Raw genomic sequence first — 17,686 nt, 5'->3', positions numbered from 1 at the left:
CTAAGATTTGAATTAAAGCCTTGTCAGTATCTGTTTGTTCTCAGGTTAAAGGTCCGAGTGGAATCCAGGAGAAAAACAGAGTGATCAGGCCAGAAGTTTAGAGTCAATTACCAGGAGAGACAGCGCCACAGCTGCTTGTTTTCTTATTAAACAGACGGGCGTGTGGCTGTTTCATCTGGCTGTACTGGTGTTTTCTTTTGAATGGATGATTTCAGATCTCGGTGTTCTCCCCCTCTCTCTCCTGTCTTTTTCACTTCACATTTTTCATGCACCAACATAAAAAACCATAGCCTGGGTAGATCAACAGCCTAAAAAAAAGATGGACATGACTGTCCAACATTCACTTCACTATGTTGTTGGAAATGGAAAACTCACTGATTTGTGGGTTTGTGATTTGTATCGGTTCTCTCCTGTGGAGGTACAGTGAGAGGTGTGTGAGGGCCATCACCTTCAGATGATTAAAGCTCCATAGACAGATGACAGCTGCAGGAAGGTTGCAGTGTGCATTTCATCCTCAGTGACTGCTGATGGATTAATAAAGTGTTTTAAAGCTGGTATCTCCTTTCCTGGTATTCTCCTTTTTTTCACTTTCACTTTGACTTCTAACACATTACAAAGTCCATATCAGTGTAGAAATCTGGCATGATTCTTTTCCACTGAGAGCTGACATGTTTCCACATCGTTTCATTCATTTCTTGAGTAAGTGAATCAGCCTTTCTACTGATATTTTCTTTAACCTGTACACAATGAACTCATTTTTAGACTGAACTTGATCCTTTCAGTACCAAAAATTGCAAAAAAAAAAGGAAGAGAGAAAATGCTTTGGTCCTGAATTTGTGGCCATCTTCTTAAAAGAGCTGCTAGCATCACAATCTTCATGTTATCTATGCAACCGTGTCCACATAAAATCAGGTTTTTATATTTATTTGCAACTAGTGATGTGACACTGACGTATGAATTATTTCATTTTATTTGCTAAAACTATTTATTTCCTTTTCATCACATTCAGTCATAGTCTGCTACTTCTGCTTGCTTCCTTGAACACTTTCTCTGTGACTCACTTCTGATGGTGGAAATGTTTCGTGAATGTTTCGTGGAGCTAAACGTAGACGCATTACCTCGTCTCCTCAGACGCTGCTTCCTGGATGGAGGATGTTTGGGGCTGACCTCGGAGATCACTGACTGGCTCGCTGAGCTTCTCTCGTCACAGCTGCTGTCATGGCCAAAAGCCCGGAGGTGAAGCTGGCCGTCTTCGGCAGAGCCGGGGTGGGAAAGTCAGGTAAACATCAGTGTGTGCTTGTGTGTGTTTGTGTACATTCGAGCTCTAACAAAGGACTGTTTTACTGTGCGCACACTTTTAGTTCTTCGAGTGGCTCAAACTAATATATTAAACAACTTCACCATAGGACTAGGTGCATAAATGTGGTTTTTGTTCCCAATCTCCTTCCGCCTCATTAATGTTGCCATATTGTGTCTTCATAGTTTGTGCTTTCCAGTGTTTTCCCTCCATCGTCCCTTCAGGATTTTTATGCTTGCTATAAAAATCATACTGACTTTGTTTGCATTGTCACCAATGCAGTAGGTGGTTGTTATCGGTCTGGCTTAAAAGCCTTCATTCCCGCAGATAAGTAAGTTGAGTCATTATCATCTGGTTTCAGCTTTCCTCCATAAGCTGCAGCCACTCACACTCAGCTGGCACCGTGTACGTTTTCTCTGCAATAAAACAGACCATGTGTTTCCCGTTGGCGGCAAATCAAGCCTGATTGCTTCTATGTAGCAATCAGATGTTGGAAAACAGGCCTTGGCGGGATCTCCTCTGTGTTAAAGGAGGCCATTAAAATGTCGTTGGAGGTCAATTCAAGTGCTGCACTGAGAAGTATAACGACTGAGAGGCTCATAGCCTCCAGGTGGAAGGAGTGCAGCTCTGAAGCACGTCAGTGAGGATGATGGCATCTGACGTAAGTCTGGGTTCTTCTTCACAACATACCTTGAAGCTTGAATCTGCTGCTTCTTTCCATGAACTAAAAAGTGTGATGTTGGTGCTGGAAGCTCATCATTTCATCAAGTTTTTATCCCCCCCCTGCAAAAAAATATATATCAGGGAGCTGACATCTGTCCGTGTCAATCACACTGCTGCAGTTCCCGTCTTTTACTGCGACTTTCTGTTTTAACTTCTGGAAATAAGATTAGTGTTCCGGCTTCTGTCTTTAATGTATGAACATGTCACTGCTCATTTTCTCTAAGAAAAAAACAAAACAAAAAGCACCTCACTGATAACCTTTCCAACTGCTGCAAACGGTTACTGCTGATTATTTCCTGCAGTGTTTCACACGTATTTTGACCGTCGCACAACTGTCAAAATACGTGTGAAAAAGCTGATGGAAACAGATAAAATAGTACAAAAAAAAATTTCACAGCAGTTTGTGAAATGCTTGCAAGATGTAATATATTGAGTCCTGTGCCTGGATAGAAAGCCATGACCATGCAATCTTTATGTCCCAATGAATCGCAAGTCACAGCTGTCCCTGTGCTTTCAGACAGGAGTTTCAATAGAAACTGCCTTCAGACACTCAGGACTTACAGTATTTATATTTTTACTCATTAGAACCTAAGTGGTACAGGCACAAAAATGTGTCTTTTAGTTTTAAAACTAAAGTTGTCCAAACTTTAAAGAAAAAAAAAAACCTCTTTATTTGTAGCAATTTTGTGATTATTTCTCGCCTTGCCATCAGACTAGGCTGCAAAGTCTGTAGCCATGCTAACACATCTGTGTTTGGAACAAACAGTGGCTCAAATGAGGCTGGTCAGTGACCCCCTTGCAACCTCGGCTTGCTAGAGAAAAATCCATATTCCCTGAATAGTTGGCGAGTGGTTGCTGGAGGTTTCCTCCAATGCACCAAAACCTCCCTGTATTTGCTTTCGTCAGCAGATTGCAACAGTTACGTCTGCAACCTCCATGCAATTTCCAGGTGTCTGCAGGAATGGAGCATTTAGCTTTATGAATGTTGAGAACAATCACCTGCAGAGAAAATGTTGGGCCTTAACACTGCAACCAACACAAAGAGAAAACACTGGGGCTTGGGTGCAACTTTAACTTTGTAGGCAAACTTTCTGTTTTAGTTTGCGTTGCATTTTTCAAACTTTCTGCTTGGTGAGCTGAGCCGGTTTTTGATTCAGCACCATATACCTCTTTACACTCTAGTGGCTACCAGCAACCTCCAGCAACCACATGCCAGCCAGTTGCAGAGTACACTTAGTAACCCTAGTAACCGCAGGTCACTAACCAGGCTCTAGACCTATCGAATGGGGTTTAAAAACCAGTTCCACAGCTACCTCCAACAACCTTTAGCAACTTGTCAGAGGACACACATTGTTCCTCAGCGACCAGAGGTTGCTCTGTGCTCTGGCTGATTAGTCTCTGGGCCTCACATGCCTCATGGTTTCTATTTACACTGATTCTTATTGAGTGGGTTAGCATTTGTCATTTGTACTAAAATCAAAGTGCAGTTGATGGTGTATTGCAGATAGTTTTTTTCTTTTTTCATGTTTCAAATGTTTTTAACTTGTTGCACATAAAACCTGCAGTCAGCTGAGAACAACATACATTATGTCATTCTGGCCAGTCAGTGGTTTACTCAAGATATCAGTACAACTGCAGCTCATTATAACTCTGAAAGAGAAGTCACAGCTCACTGAAGTCAGTTGGTTTCATCCTTTCAGACGGAGTGTCTGTGAAAAACTTCTCAAGGAGTCTGATAAGGGGAATATTTCAGCGAGGACTGAGCTATAGAACTTTCTCACAGGCCTTTTCCAGAGTTTTGGTGGAGTGCTCGTCTCCTAAGTTGTTGTCTAAAGTGTAGAAGAACAGAAAATTGTAACAAGCTTGAGAACAATGAGACTGATGCTCCTTCTTCTGGTGACAAAGCCACTTGCTCAATGAAAGGTTTCTTCCTCTCTCACATGGACATTTGATCTTCACGTGGACAGCTGCAGCTTTGTATTTGCCTGATCCTCGTGTCACCAGCATGTCTCCCTTTTGCTTTATTTTAATGTACAAAAACAGAGCACAGCATAACAGGCATTGTTGCCACATCTGATGCTTCGTGTAGCCCTGGTGATCCTTTCAGCAATGAGCAGCTCTCATCTAAACATAGGCCTTCACTGGAAACTGGCAGATGCTATCAGATCAATCAGGTTGCTTCTCAGTGGGAAAACATCTGCATTTGGGCAATAAATTACACTCCCCCTGCGCGCACATTGTAACAAGGAGGAAAAGCAAAATAACAACGTTAAGCAGATTTAATATGTTGTTTTGGAGGCATACTGTGAACTTCATAAATCTCTTTCAGAACACTAAATTCCATCTTTGTGCTGCATTTTTGTTTGTTTGCATGTTTTGTCAGGTTTGTTCAAATTGCTATTAATTCAACCGACGAAAACCTTGAACAATTTGCAGTCCTTGAGTGTTAAATGTTCCTTCTGATTCCAAACACTTTAGATTTCTGATACTTAGTTTAACTTGGAAAAAAATGTCGGGTATCAGTGTTTCATCTTTACTTTGGACAGCAGTACCGGTGGTATTTTCACTTTAGCTGTGATTATTCTGAATGATCAGCAGCAGACCTCTGGGGTGTCTCAAAATTGTTTGATGGGGTTCCAGGGTGCCAGGCTCCCTGTGAGGGTCTGACTTGGACTCCTGCAGAGAGCTCTAGCTCTAATAAAGAGCTGAGTGTGTTAAGTCTGGCTCTTCTAGCAGTTTGCAGTCTTTTGGTTTATTGACTCAGCAGACGTAGAGCGGAGTGGAGTGAGAAAATAAGACCCATTTATCCAATTGCTGTGCCTACTACACACACACACACAGCAGATGCTGTGAGCTCTCTTAGCTCCTCTGCAGCAAGGCTTTTCAGTAGTTTTGTCAGAGTGCTGCACATCAAGTAAATATTCTGTTCCATGAGCTATTTCTGACTTTTAATACATGCTGTATTAGGAAAAACACGGCAGCAGATTATTATGTTTAACACTGCAGAGAACATCAGTCAATATCTGAGCGTAGAGGCACTTTCTCCCTCTGCTGCCTCGCCATCTTTCAACAGCTCTATTGTATAGAGAGAGGACTCACAGCAGAAATGACTTCCAGGATCTTTATTGCACACACTGACAGATTGTTACAGTTATAATAAATTTTAGAATATTACAGAGAGGACCTTTTCCTGGGATTCATATTAACATTTTTTGAGCCTTACCATCGTGGCTCAAGAGTTGGGCGTTTGCCTTGTAATCGGAAGACCGCTGACAGGTCCCGCACGCCACAGCCGCTCTATCACGTGACGCGTACTGCTTCGACGTGCTACGGTTATGTGCCGAGTTAAATGGTAAATGGCCTAGTCCTTAAGGACCCCAAAGCGCTTTACACATCCAGTCATCCACACATTCACACACACATTCACACACTGGTGATGGCAGCTACATTGTAGCCACAGCCGCCCTGGGGCGCACTGACAGAGGCGAGGCTGCCGGACACTGGCGCCACCGGGCCCTCTGACCACCACCAGCAGGCAACGGGTGAAGTGTCTTGCCCAAGGACACAACGACCGAGACTGTCGGAGCCGTGTCGCAAGTTTTGTGAGGTGCTTTTTTGATATTTAATGGATCGGATTACATTTTTTTTTTATTTCTCTCTGATATCCGATCCAGTAATTTATGTCAGTATCTGACCGATACCGATATGTAATATCGGATCGGTCCATCTCTAGTTGAAACTGCTCTTATTTGCCAGTATTACATTTCATTACATTACATTTCTTTACAATGACCTGGAGTTTGACACCTGTGCCTTAGGCAGTATTATTAAAAGGCGTATCGTACATTTTCATTGCTATGCCAATGATACTCAGCTTTTTCTATCCATGTCGCTAAGTTTAGATAAAACTGAGGTTACTGTACTCTGCCCTAAAGTTTTAGAAACATGGTATCCCCAGTAACACTGTGAGGAATCCTGAAGTAATTTCTGATATGTTCCTGCCTTTCTTTCAAAATTTGGAAAGTCTCAGAGTGAAACGGTGAAAACTAGTTCAAGCATTTATTGCTTGTAGACTGGACTATTGTAATTCATTATTATCAGGTGGTTCTAAAAGAAACTCCCTGAGAAGCCTTCAACTGATCCAAAAGGCTGGAGTGGGAGTACTGGGACTAGAAAGAGAGAGCAGATTTCTCCCACACTGGCTTCTCTTCATAGGTGTCTGTTGTCCTGTCCTCCTCCTTGAGTCTCATTCTGCCAGAGCTTTCTTCTTGTGAAAAGGGAGTTTTTCCTTTCCACTGTTGCCAAGTGCTTGCTCATAGGGGTCATCTGATTGTTGGTGTATAATCGTAGGGTCTTAACGTTACAATATAAAGTGCCTTGAGGTGTTCATTATTGTGACTTCAGCCTAGTGTAGCTTAAATGTTTCAGTCCACATATAAAAAGCAACGTTAGTACTAAAATGATGTTTACTAGTATTGTTGCCTTTGTCATCTTCATAAGCTGATCGTGTGTGCTCTGTTCCTTCTGCTGTGAATGTGCTGACAGTAATTACTAATAAACAAAAATAACTGTAAGAAAGTGTTTTTCACAGGCTGGCTTTCACTGATTCTGTCTGTTTATACAGCATTCACATTAACAGAGGGAAATGTGCTTTGAAACTTCTCTGGAAATTCTTTCGGAAAGTTAACTTCAAGGCGTGTGAAGCGCCAGCTCGTAAAAACTCTTGTCTCGTCACTCCTCAAACATGCTGCCTTCCCCCCCTCTCACTGGCCTGTCTGACAGCCAGACAGCAGAACAAAAACAAAGGAGTGAGCTAAAATGTGTCTGCTTCTGAAATACCACTTGCTTACCACATTCAATGCCAAGAAGAGGACCGTGGATCAGCCTGATGTATGGTCTGGAGATGTAAACAGACATTCAGAGGGCGGACAGGGGAGACGAGGCCACAAAAACAAGACACTACTGGACTCTACTGTGAAAAACTACTGTAAAAAGATTATTTGGTATCGTTTTTGTTTTGCAGAAAAACAAAATATGGATGAGATGTTGTAACACTTACAGTAATATAATCTCTAATGAAGAAAATGAGTTTGACTTTACAGTGTGATCTGATTTTGAAACAAACCTGGTGAAAGATGGCACAGTCAAACGTTCTGACTGCAGCGGCCATGCTGCTCCCAAAATCAACTGCTTGTGATTCCTGCTGGGTGAAATGAAATACCTGGAGAGTGATCAAATAACTCACCAGTTATTTGACATCCATCAACAATGCTTGTGTGTACCTCCTCACATTGCACAGTCAAGCTATTTCCGAGGGTGCAGAAGCAGAAGAGCGCAAATTGCCTGTCCTGCTGCTCGAGCTTCCAGGCACATCCTCAGCCTTTGACAGCTGACAGAGCCCAAAGCTGTGAAGCTGACTGGATATTTGACTCCTCCTGATTGCTTTCTCCGTGCCGGACCTGGTGAGCAGCCATATGGTGTGACTCATAGACTGCATTATGCCCCAGAACAAGTGCTCTAATCAGTGGGTCGGAAGTAGATTTGACTGGTTTTAGATAAGAGATCTGAAAAGGTTCCCAAATGGCTTTTAGAGTGTGAGTGATGTGCTGTGCAAAGCGCTAAGTGACTTTTATGCACTTGAATATGTTACATAAGAGTTGATCAAATTTCAAGGCTTTATTCTTTTAAATTTGGCTTATTCGCTCAGCAAGCCAGTCCTCTCTGTGTTTAGGTGAAAAGTCAAGTAGGTGCTCACGAACATGCAGCCGAGGTCAGGTGCTTAAAAAAAGTTATCAAGATCACCAGACAGCAGGAACGTCCAGTAAATAATGCATGAATTTAATTTCTCACAGTATGTTAGATTAATAAGTCTGCACTGTTGTGTTCCCGGAATCTGATTGAAGTAGAAAATGAGTATGGCGCCTTAATGCACAATTTCATACGTGGAGACCAAAACAAAGCTAAAAGAGGTAAATCTTGGGCTCTTAGCAGATGGCAAGAAACAAAAGGTCCAAATGAAAGGAAAAAAAAAAGCAAGTGACTGCCAAGAGTCAGGTTGTTCTTTAGTGATTGCCCTGATTGAGGTGATTTTAAAACACTAGCATTCGACTCTTTTTCATGCATTATAGACATTTTCCAGGCAGAAGCCAACGGAAAGAAACGACAGCCGTTTGTGTTCTTCTCTTTGATCAGGATCAGCTGATCATTGCTTGAGAGAGGGGAAAAAAAGATGCATCCGGACTAGAGATGGACCGATCCGATATTACGTATCGGTATCGGTCCGATACTGACCTAAATTACTGGATCGGATATCGGAGAAAAATAAAAAATGTAATCCGATCCATTAAATATCACGAAAGCACCTCACAAAACTTGCAACACGCCGTAACTCACCTCAGAACGTTAGCACGTCGGAGCAGTATGCATCACGTGATAGAGCGGCTGTGGCATGCGGGACCTGTCGGTGGTCTGGATAGCATGTGGAGCTTCGCTAGCAACCCGGCATTTCATCTCCGACAAAGTTATCCCGAGAGAAGTAAAGCAAGTGTGTAAGTCCATCTCTGAATGTTTGTAAAGCATTCCTGCGTTAAGCTTAACAAGCGACTGCCTCTTCTTGCTGCTACTTCAATCATGAAACTGCTTAATGATCAGCTGATCGGCTTTTCTGTCGCGAGTCCGTGTCTCTGGTTTGTTTTTGGCCCACTTTGCACCAGAAAGAGGAAACCAGCGGCTGAACAACAGCAGCACGTTTAAGCTTGATCAGCTGTTGTTAGAATGTATTTAATATTACTTTCTACTCGAGGATCTTTTTCTACGTAGCTGACGCTGGTAACTGTGCAGGGGCGGATCTAGCAAAGTTTAGCCAGGGGGGCCGATAGGGCATTAACAGGGAAAAGGGGGCACAAAGACATACTTTTCTTTCTTATTCTCATTTAAAATGTCGAGCTTTTAATAAATAATTATCTGACACCCAAAGTTTTAATTTGATGTAAAATGAATAGAAGTCAATTACTGTATATAGTAACTATTAAGTCTAATATATATACTCTAGTAAGCTATAGTACTTTTTCCTTTGGGAAGGTACCATCTGTGCAGTCTGCAATTTTGTTGAAGAAAGATGTTGAATCTATTTAATATTTCTTGAAAAATAATTGATTTCTGTGCATTTTTTTTTTTTTCACACTGCATCAAATTAAGGTTGATTACGTCGATTAAGCATCATGAGGTGGAGCGTGAGGGGTGGTTCCCTATTTTTTATTTATTTATTTTTATTGTTGCTGGGAGTTGGAACCCTATTAGTTAGGTTGCTTAATATTTATGCTAAGTACTCTTTAAAATACCAGAATAGGGAGGATGGTGTAGGTTTAAGTTTATTAGATTGATCAGTATTGCTGAACTATGAAATTTTTTTTTTTTTGCATACAGGTATAACAGAATAGCTTTAGTGTAGTTGTTGTTTTAAACTTGAGTATGAACTTATACAAAATGCAGCAAGATATTTAAAAAACAGTTTTGTTGATTAAAAAACACTATAGAATAGAATAGAATAGAATTCAACTTTATTGTCATTGCACATGCACAGGTACAGGGCAACGAAATGCAGTTTGCATCCATCCAGAAGTGCTTTAGTGATATAGATATATTACAATATATATTAGCAATAGTATAGATATGTAAGTATATTACAGAAATGGGTCTATTATGGTATGTTATAATGTACACGGTATGAAGTATGTTGTGAATATGCTATAACTATAAGTATGTACAGGCTGTAGTGAGTACAAGCTATGTACAGGCTATGAACAGGATATAAATATGAAAAACTATACAGAATATGAAATAAATAACTTTACAGAAATATGGACTATATCGGATTCATATCGGTATCGGCAGATATCCAAATTTATGATATCGGTATCGGTATCGGACATAAAAAGTGGTATCGTGCCATCTCTAATCCGGACACAATTGCATGAGTGATTGGATTTGGATGCCGTTATGTAGCTGACATGTATCAGATTATCAGCAGGATCTCCACTTGGTTCTTTGCTAAAGTTGGACACTGATTGGAAGGATTGCAGGTTAAAGGTGAGGACGTTAATTACCTTTTAAAATGGGCAGGAAGTATTTTTCTTTTATTCAGAAAGCTGAGAAAGCTACAGTAAGGCTGCGTATTTATCTGAACATGCCTTTCCAAAGTAATTAAGTGTGCAAGTTGAGTGTTTGCTGTGTGAAAGGAAATTGTTGACCCTGCATGCCCTGATAACTCTGTGCACAGCGGCTGATGAGTATAGTCAGGGCAACAAAGGAAGAATGACTTCTCACTCAGGTTATTGTTGCAGAATTCATGTTCAGCGTATGCTGCCAGCGTAAAAACATGTTTTAGGCATGGTGGCTATATGGCTCCAGAGATGGCTATGTTGCTATGTCACTAAATAAAATGCTTTGGTTCAGACTTTATATAAGTAGATGACTCATCAGTACTTCCTCCCATTTTCCAAAAAATGAAGCCATGTTATTGCAGAAATGGGTACGATCAGCTTGTGTTAGTGCTGTCATTTGCAAACTGAGTAAGCAGCAGTGGCCAGATGAGAGATCAATATCGCACAAGTATTTCTTTAACATGTACTATGAAGGCAAAGGAATGATATGCCTTTAGTTTTAATTTTTTTAAATGCTCTGTGTGTAATTGCCAGAAGTTACTCTATGAGAGCTGGACAGAGTCACAGAAGGGACTTAACCAATCAAACGCTCAGTGATGTGCTGGTTTAGATCTGTGAGGAGATCCTGTAGGATGCCATTAGGAGCATACCCAGACATTGTCAGGTCAACCGTGTGGGAGCTATAAAAACTACTACATCTATCACTTTGAGTTGCTGCAAAATGGGCATATTTTTTTCACTTTGATTTTTTGGGTGTCTTTGAATTCAGCTCTCTGTAGGTCAGAGGTGTCCAACTCCAGGCCTCGAGGGCCAGAGTCCTGCAGGTTTTAGATCTCACCCTGGGTCACCTGAATCAAATGATTTGTTCATTACCAGGCCTCTGGAGAACTTCAAGACATGTTGAGGTAATTTAGCCATTTAAATCAGATGTGTTGGATCAAGGACACAACTATAACCTGCAGGACACCGGCCCTCGAGGCCTGGGTTTGGACACCCTTGCTGTAGGTTAATAATATTAATTTCCATCAAGTGATGTGGCATCTTTTGTGCCTAACACTTTATCCAGTCCGTATCAGTGTAGATATCCAGCTTGATTATTTTTTTTGCTGGCAAAGCTGGACTGCATGTAGGCCCACAGTGGGCTGCTGTGGGTGAACTGGAAGTGGTTTGTCTCCTTGAGAACTCACTGATATTGAGTATTGCAAGCTGTTGAATTGATGGTGCCTTTTCACAAACTTTCAACGTGTCTAAAATTCTCGTCACGTATGTGTGAAACGAGGTCATTAAGAATAAAGTCTTAACTGCATGTTTGAGTTTCAGCTACAGTAAGGAGCAGGACTATTCAGACAGCAGATAGACATCATCAGTCCCTCTGATGCCTCATCCTCTACCATCTCTGAAGCTTCATTAAAATGTCAAAGAAAGTGAATTCCCTTAGCATGCCCACACTCAGCTGGTCTTTCTCTATCTTCCTCCACTCCCTCTCCTTCTGAATGTGCTGCATCTCCTGCCCAGAGCTGCTTTTTGTCCTCAGAAAGGAAAAGAATGACTGTGCTATTCACCTTTTCTGTTTGTGCCTTCTTAAGGCCATCTGGCGGCCTGAGAATCCAACCCTCCCCCGTGTTCCTATTCACCTGACACACACCTACACAGATTTTACTAATATTACTACAAATGATGTATTTCTGGAGTGAAGGAAGCCAATGTTCTGTGTATAAATACCAGAAAATCAGTCTTTCCTTGCCATATACAAAGATAAAGAGGAGCCATAAAAGGAAATGACTGTGTCACAGGAAGATGAGTTTGTCGAGTGGCCACGCTTATTTCTTCTGCTGAACTATTTTTAGCGCACACCTCTGACTCCTCTCAGCCTCCACACAGCCACATCCATTCTCCGCTCATGTACTCGGACAGCCGCCGCTGTCCTCAGCCGGTGCGTGACTCATCACCGATTATTTTCCTCCTCGCTTTTCACAACCTCTCTCTCTCTCTCACACACTCTCTCTCTCTGGAGATTAGCAGCTCATTGAAAATTTCATGATGAATCCATGAAGTATTTTGTTTTTTTTGCTTCTCGGGGTGCGTTATCAGCTGAGGTTCAGCTTACTGTTTAATATTCAGGGCCACTTTCAGCTCTATTTGATTTATTCCACCCTCTGCCTTCCCACATTTTTTGGGCAGTAGCATCTTTCTGCTTTTCTGTCATTCAACTCCAAAAACTGCAGAGTTTTACTCTGCATGCATGTATGTGTGCATGCCTTTTGGAAGACATTAGAAGTGGATATTACTGCAACAGTTTTCTTAATTATCGATACCAAATTTATATGCTTATGTGAAACTGCAGATTGTCAGAGCCTAAAAAACCCAAACCAGGATCAATGCTGTCCTTATAAGGCTCCACTGTGGCTCTTTGCTGTGGTTGTGCAAATCATGACAGCTGATAAGCTCATATGGAATAATAGAGGGGGACAGAAGTCGACCACCACATCAAAGATTGTTCCACAAATCATTGTTTATTGCAGTTAGTCAGTCTATGACATTGTAGGGAGCTTTTAGCTAAATCAGCGATGCGTTTCAGCTTATAGCCATTATTAGCATTAGCAAATTTTGCCCCCTTAATGATACTGGTGACTTTTCCATCAGTATCCTGAGATCTGTTTTAGCATATTAAACTAAAAGTTTTCAAATGTGAGAAAATAAACAAGTAAAGAATGCAAATACTGATCTTTAGGTGGGTTTTTGCATTAGCAATTATTAGCAAGCCACTTTGCAACCCACCTTTTTCCAGCTTTTCCTCCTTTAAGTGACATACAGTACTCAGTTATTATCTTGGGCTTTTTGTACATGCCCACAAATGCACAGGAATGTTTCAAGAGACATGAGCTAGAGCTATACCACCAAATATAAATCTGTGTGGGTGGAAAGGCTCTTCTTATGAATATAGTCCTAACATAAGTCTTAATTCTTCACAGAAAAGAATGGCCCAAACCACTATCAACTGGCTGTGCAACCATGAATATCACTTTAAAGCCTGAGCCATGAAATCTCTGCCCCAGTGATGAAATTCCAGTGATGATGTAAAGGCTCAAAAACTCTATCAAATATGATGCACTATGCATTAAGTGGTTAAACTTGAATGGTTTCTGTTTAAGCTCCACAGGGCTCAAAGTATCTGCTGCAAGGAAAATTGAAAGCTTTAATACTGAGGCTGTTCTTGAAAATATTTGCTTTGCTTGTTCTCAGCTGCTTCTTCTACACAGCACTTAACCTTTTCGCCCGTAACCGCAGTGAAGATCGCTCCATGAGGTGTGGTCACCGCAGCGTCTCATCAGCCTTGCAAATGGTTCATGATGAATAGCGCTGTGGTGCTATTGTTAGAAGACTAAATTAAAGGGATGAGTGTGGTGTTGGGATCCTCACGCCCTTCCTGTTTTAACCCCACGAGTGCAAGCCTCTGTCCTTTTCCATCTTCAGAGACGTGAAATCAAAGCCTCTCTGGTGTCCTGTGTTACAGAGCCGCAGGGCCCTGAGGAAAATGTCTGCATCACCCTCTGCCATTGTGTGTTCATGGATCCCATCCAAAGATTAGTGGAGGGGAGTTTATCCGACCTTTACTGTCATTCAAAATGAACTTAATATGCACTGCTCAAACAAAGCCACATCTGTCTTTGCCTGTGAAGGTAACGCGCATTCAGCCAAAGGATGTGAAGCCGGTTTGTCCCGTACTGACAAAAATATGGGACAAACTACTTTTGGGTCAGAAGAGACTAAAATCAATTCGCATCACTCGCCTAGATGTAATACTGCAAGACCTCTGTTGTTGTCATGACTGGAGTCCCTCTTTGTGCGGGTAGTTTTGCTCTGAACCATACAGTATGTCGTCATGATACATCACACTGCTCCACTCAAGATGCATAGTGATTTACAAGAGGTGATTAGGCCTCTTTGGAGTGCTATACTAACAGAGCTGATTGCTATTGAAACTTCTTAGCTGTAATTAAGTTACTTGAGCTTGACGTGAAAATAATCTGATTAGATGAGAAAAATGTCTGCTGGCCATAGTGAAGTTATTAGTGAATAAATGAACTCTGAAGGCAAAGGATTTGAGTACACTCACTTGACACTTCATTAGATACAACTTTGCACTCTTAGGTTGTGCGTCCTTTTGCCTTCCGAACTGCCTTAATTCCTCATTGAACAGATTCAACAAGATGCTGGAAGAATTTCTTATAGATTTTGATCCATATTGACATGACAGCATCACACAGTTGCTGGAGATTTGTCCGCTACAAATTCATAATGCAAATCTCTCAGTTCACCAGATCCCAAAATGTGCTCTTTTGAACTGAGATCTCGCGACTGTGGAGGCCTCTTGAGGGCTGTTTGAGGTTCAGTTTCTGAGCTTTATGACAAAAGACAAGCAACAATATTTAGATAGTATGGTCTTTTAACTTGGTGTGCTCAAGGTGTGCCATGGAAAAATCCCTAACATCATTGCAACATGTTTCTGACAATCCAAATATTGCAGCGGAAACTGAGACTCGTCAAACCATTTTTCCAATCTTTAATTGTCCAATTTTGTTGGGCCTCACTTTCCTGTTCTTTGCTCACAGAGGTAGAGGTTTCTCTGCTGCTTCAGTGTCGAACAGGTTGTTCGTTCTTCTGCATGCTTTCCTTTTAACAAGTCGTCATTTAAGTTACTGTTGCCCTTTTATCAGCTTAAAGCATTTCAGCCATTCATTTTCACCGGTTCTCTGTAGCTGGCAGAGATCGGAGGAAAATGACATTTTCACACACAGAGCTGCCGCTCGCTGGATATTTTTGATTTTTCTGACTTTTCCCTGTAAACCCTAGAGATGCTTGTGTGGGGAAATTCCATTAGATCAGCAGTTTCTGGAATACTCAGATTACCCCATCTGGTACCAAGTAAAGCAAATCACATTCAAAGTCACTTAAATCACCTTTCTTCCCCTTTCTGTCCGACAGGTCATCTTGTAAATGCAGTGAGCTGCTGCCATGTGTTTGACTGAATAGATATTTGCATGAATGAGCAATTAAACAGGTGCATCTAATGAAGTGGCCACATAGGTTGGATGTAGTTCAACAAAAGAAAAGTCATTGAATTAAGAGTGCAGATGGCTACTGTTGTCAGCCAAGTGATCTCACTTATGCCAGTTTTATTAAATATTTGCGCAGCTTCTCTCTGGAGCCACTTTAATCTTTAACCTGCAAAGACCCCGATTACAAATCATTAACCTTTGACACGGAGACCATAAACTGCAATGTGCTCAATGGAGAATCCGGGCATTACCCCGTGTTGTTGCTCCCATTTCCACCTTTAAATGCCCAAAGAATAGCAGCCAAATTACTTTTCCACTGCTGTATGCTTAAGTCTTTCTCAAAATCTTAAAAGGCTATAAATGTGTGATACATCACCAGCTTTTTCTTAATGCAATCACTGGGAAGTGGCTTTTTTTATTTATTTATTTTTTACATACAGAAAAAGATACTCCCACAGATTTCCACCCTTCGCTTGTCTCGTCCACATAAGAAAAAACCAAGATGGTGGTGGTCAAAATGCCAAAGTTGATGCTTCAAAGCAGTAGACGAAAAAAGGAGCAGACATCGCTTAAAGATAAAACAGGCAGTGATGCAAAAACAGTTGTTGAGCTGAAAGCAGCCACAGATGAATCAGAGTCGAGCTTTCTAAGTGCCGTGCAGGTCTTTAAATTATATTTGTGTATGCGGAAGATCTGAATCCCTGTTATCTCTCTCAGTCGTAATGTTACTGTCGTATCTAATTAGATTGCTCGCAAGTGTAGCAAATCCCTCTGCATTAGAGATTTACAGAGGGGAGCGATTTAACAGCTCGGCAGAGTAAAACGGCGCGACACCTGATGGTTTAATTGCCGTTTGATTTATTACCAGAACCTGGCTTGAGGCAGCAAAACCAATTTAGCTGCCAAAATATCTACTCATGACGCTGGGAATGTGTTTATCACACAACGGCATTTAAATAGGCCGTCTGCAGCATCAGGTCGGACGCTGTTCACACTGATACAAAGACAAATGTGTTCATTTTCACTGCTGCTGCTCCTGGGCACCACCGGATGATTTATGAATCTTTTATGTTTTACAAAGCTCTTTGATTTTGTAGTATGCCGACAGCGTGCTTAATTTGGAGTATTTTTGAGGAGGGGATTTGAGATTAAAAACTGGTAGTTGACGGATTGAGTGGGGTTCATACAGCTGTTCGAGAGCTGTTCATGTAAAACATTTTCTTTCTGTTTTTAATGTTGTTTATGAAAAGGGTTAATTATTAATCTTACTATGGTTAATGGCAAAGTAAACATGGCAGAAAAGCAGAACGCTCCTCTATTATTCTCACAAGAGCACTTGTGCTCATTATGGCCGACATCTCATTAAACTAAATGCTGTATGATGAGCAGGAATCTGAGAACCTCTGTCACTAATGAGTAGGCATGGAGAAGAAAAAGAGATGAGTCATGTGGTGATAATTGGCCAGCTGTAATCTGATCAGGAGGGGAAGAGAGATGATGAGATTTCTTCAAGTATTACTGCGTTTGGTATTCTGGGAACAGAACATAGCTGAGGCTCCTTGGAGCATTTGCTAAACTTTGCTTTCCTGTTTACATACAGTTACGGCTCGTATGCAGCTTGTAATCACAGCGTAGCAGATTTAACACTCCCAACTGATATAATTTTTTTAAACAGTAATTTGATTTCAGATATGCGAGAAAGACATTAAAGGTCAAACTATCTGTCGTTGAGCCGATACTGGCTCCTCACAGATAAATCTAATATGATGAACGCTGCACTGTAAGTACAGTACTCACTTTTTAAATCAGATACAGAGAAAGGTGGTTGCCAGCTAGTTTGTAAAATACATTGCTGGGAAGTTACTAAATATTGACTTTATAATGTTCCCATTTTTGCTGTTGGAGCTGCGAGCTCCAAGGTCTACACTATCCATTCATCCACACATCCGTGTGTGCCTCCACAGCTCACCAGAATCAGTCCTCCTACAGTATTGGTCAGAATCTATACAAACTTGCACACATTCAAACTGTGCTCAAGGACAAAGTCGCATTTGTTGTTTTTCAGAAAATAACCAGTAAACTGTGAGGAATGTTGGGCCGGATGAGCTACTGCCTCATTGACCTTCTGGTCAATATTAAATACATTTTATTGTGAAAATATCAAATTAATTAACAGCAGCTGTATCAGTATGGAGGCTCTAGTTTCACTCTGACAGTCCTTGACTTTTCCCAGTAAGGAACCTGCTAGCACTTGTCAGCTAATTAAAATTTGAATACAATCTTATATATATGCTCTTGATGACGAACAGCAAGGCAGGCAAGACTGACGCTAATGACTTAATTATTGCTGTGCACTATAGTGTTTGTGGGGGTGCTGGGAAGCACCTCCCTCACTAAGGTGAAGCACACTCTTGCAGTGTCTGACAGGAAGTTTTGATTTTGTT

At 41.3% G+C, this 17,686-nt stretch overlaps 1 protein-coding gene across 2 annotated transcripts in view; it reads left to right on the top strand.

Annotated features, from left to right (window-relative positions):
- The window catches only part of rerg (RAS-like, estrogen-regulated, growth inhibitor), a 51,384-nt gene that overhangs the window by 11,258 nt on the left and 22,440 nt on the right, over positions 1-17,686 (top strand). For both annotated transcript variants that reach the window (XM_085387404.1, XM_085387405.1), the window contains exon 2: positions 1,132-1,279. In XM_085387404.1, the coding sequence (XP_085243530.1) occupies positions 1,219-1,279 (61 nt within the window). In that variant the 5' untranslated portion in view covers positions 1,132-1,218. The remainder of the gene's footprint in view (positions 1-1,131; positions 1,280-17,686) is intronic.

The sequence above is a fragment of the Rhamphochromis longiceps genome, linkage group LG17 (assembly GCF_057381845.1).
Source record: "Rhamphochromis longiceps isolate RC_006_pf linkage group LG17, R_longiceps_female_GT1.1, whole genome shotgun sequence".
In the NCBI taxonomy this organism is placed as follows: Eukaryota; Metazoa; Chordata; class Actinopteri; order Cichliformes; family Cichlidae; genus Rhamphochromis; species Rhamphochromis longiceps.
Note: the sequence above shows the minus strand (reverse complement) of the source record. Positions and strands in the feature narration are given on the sequence as shown.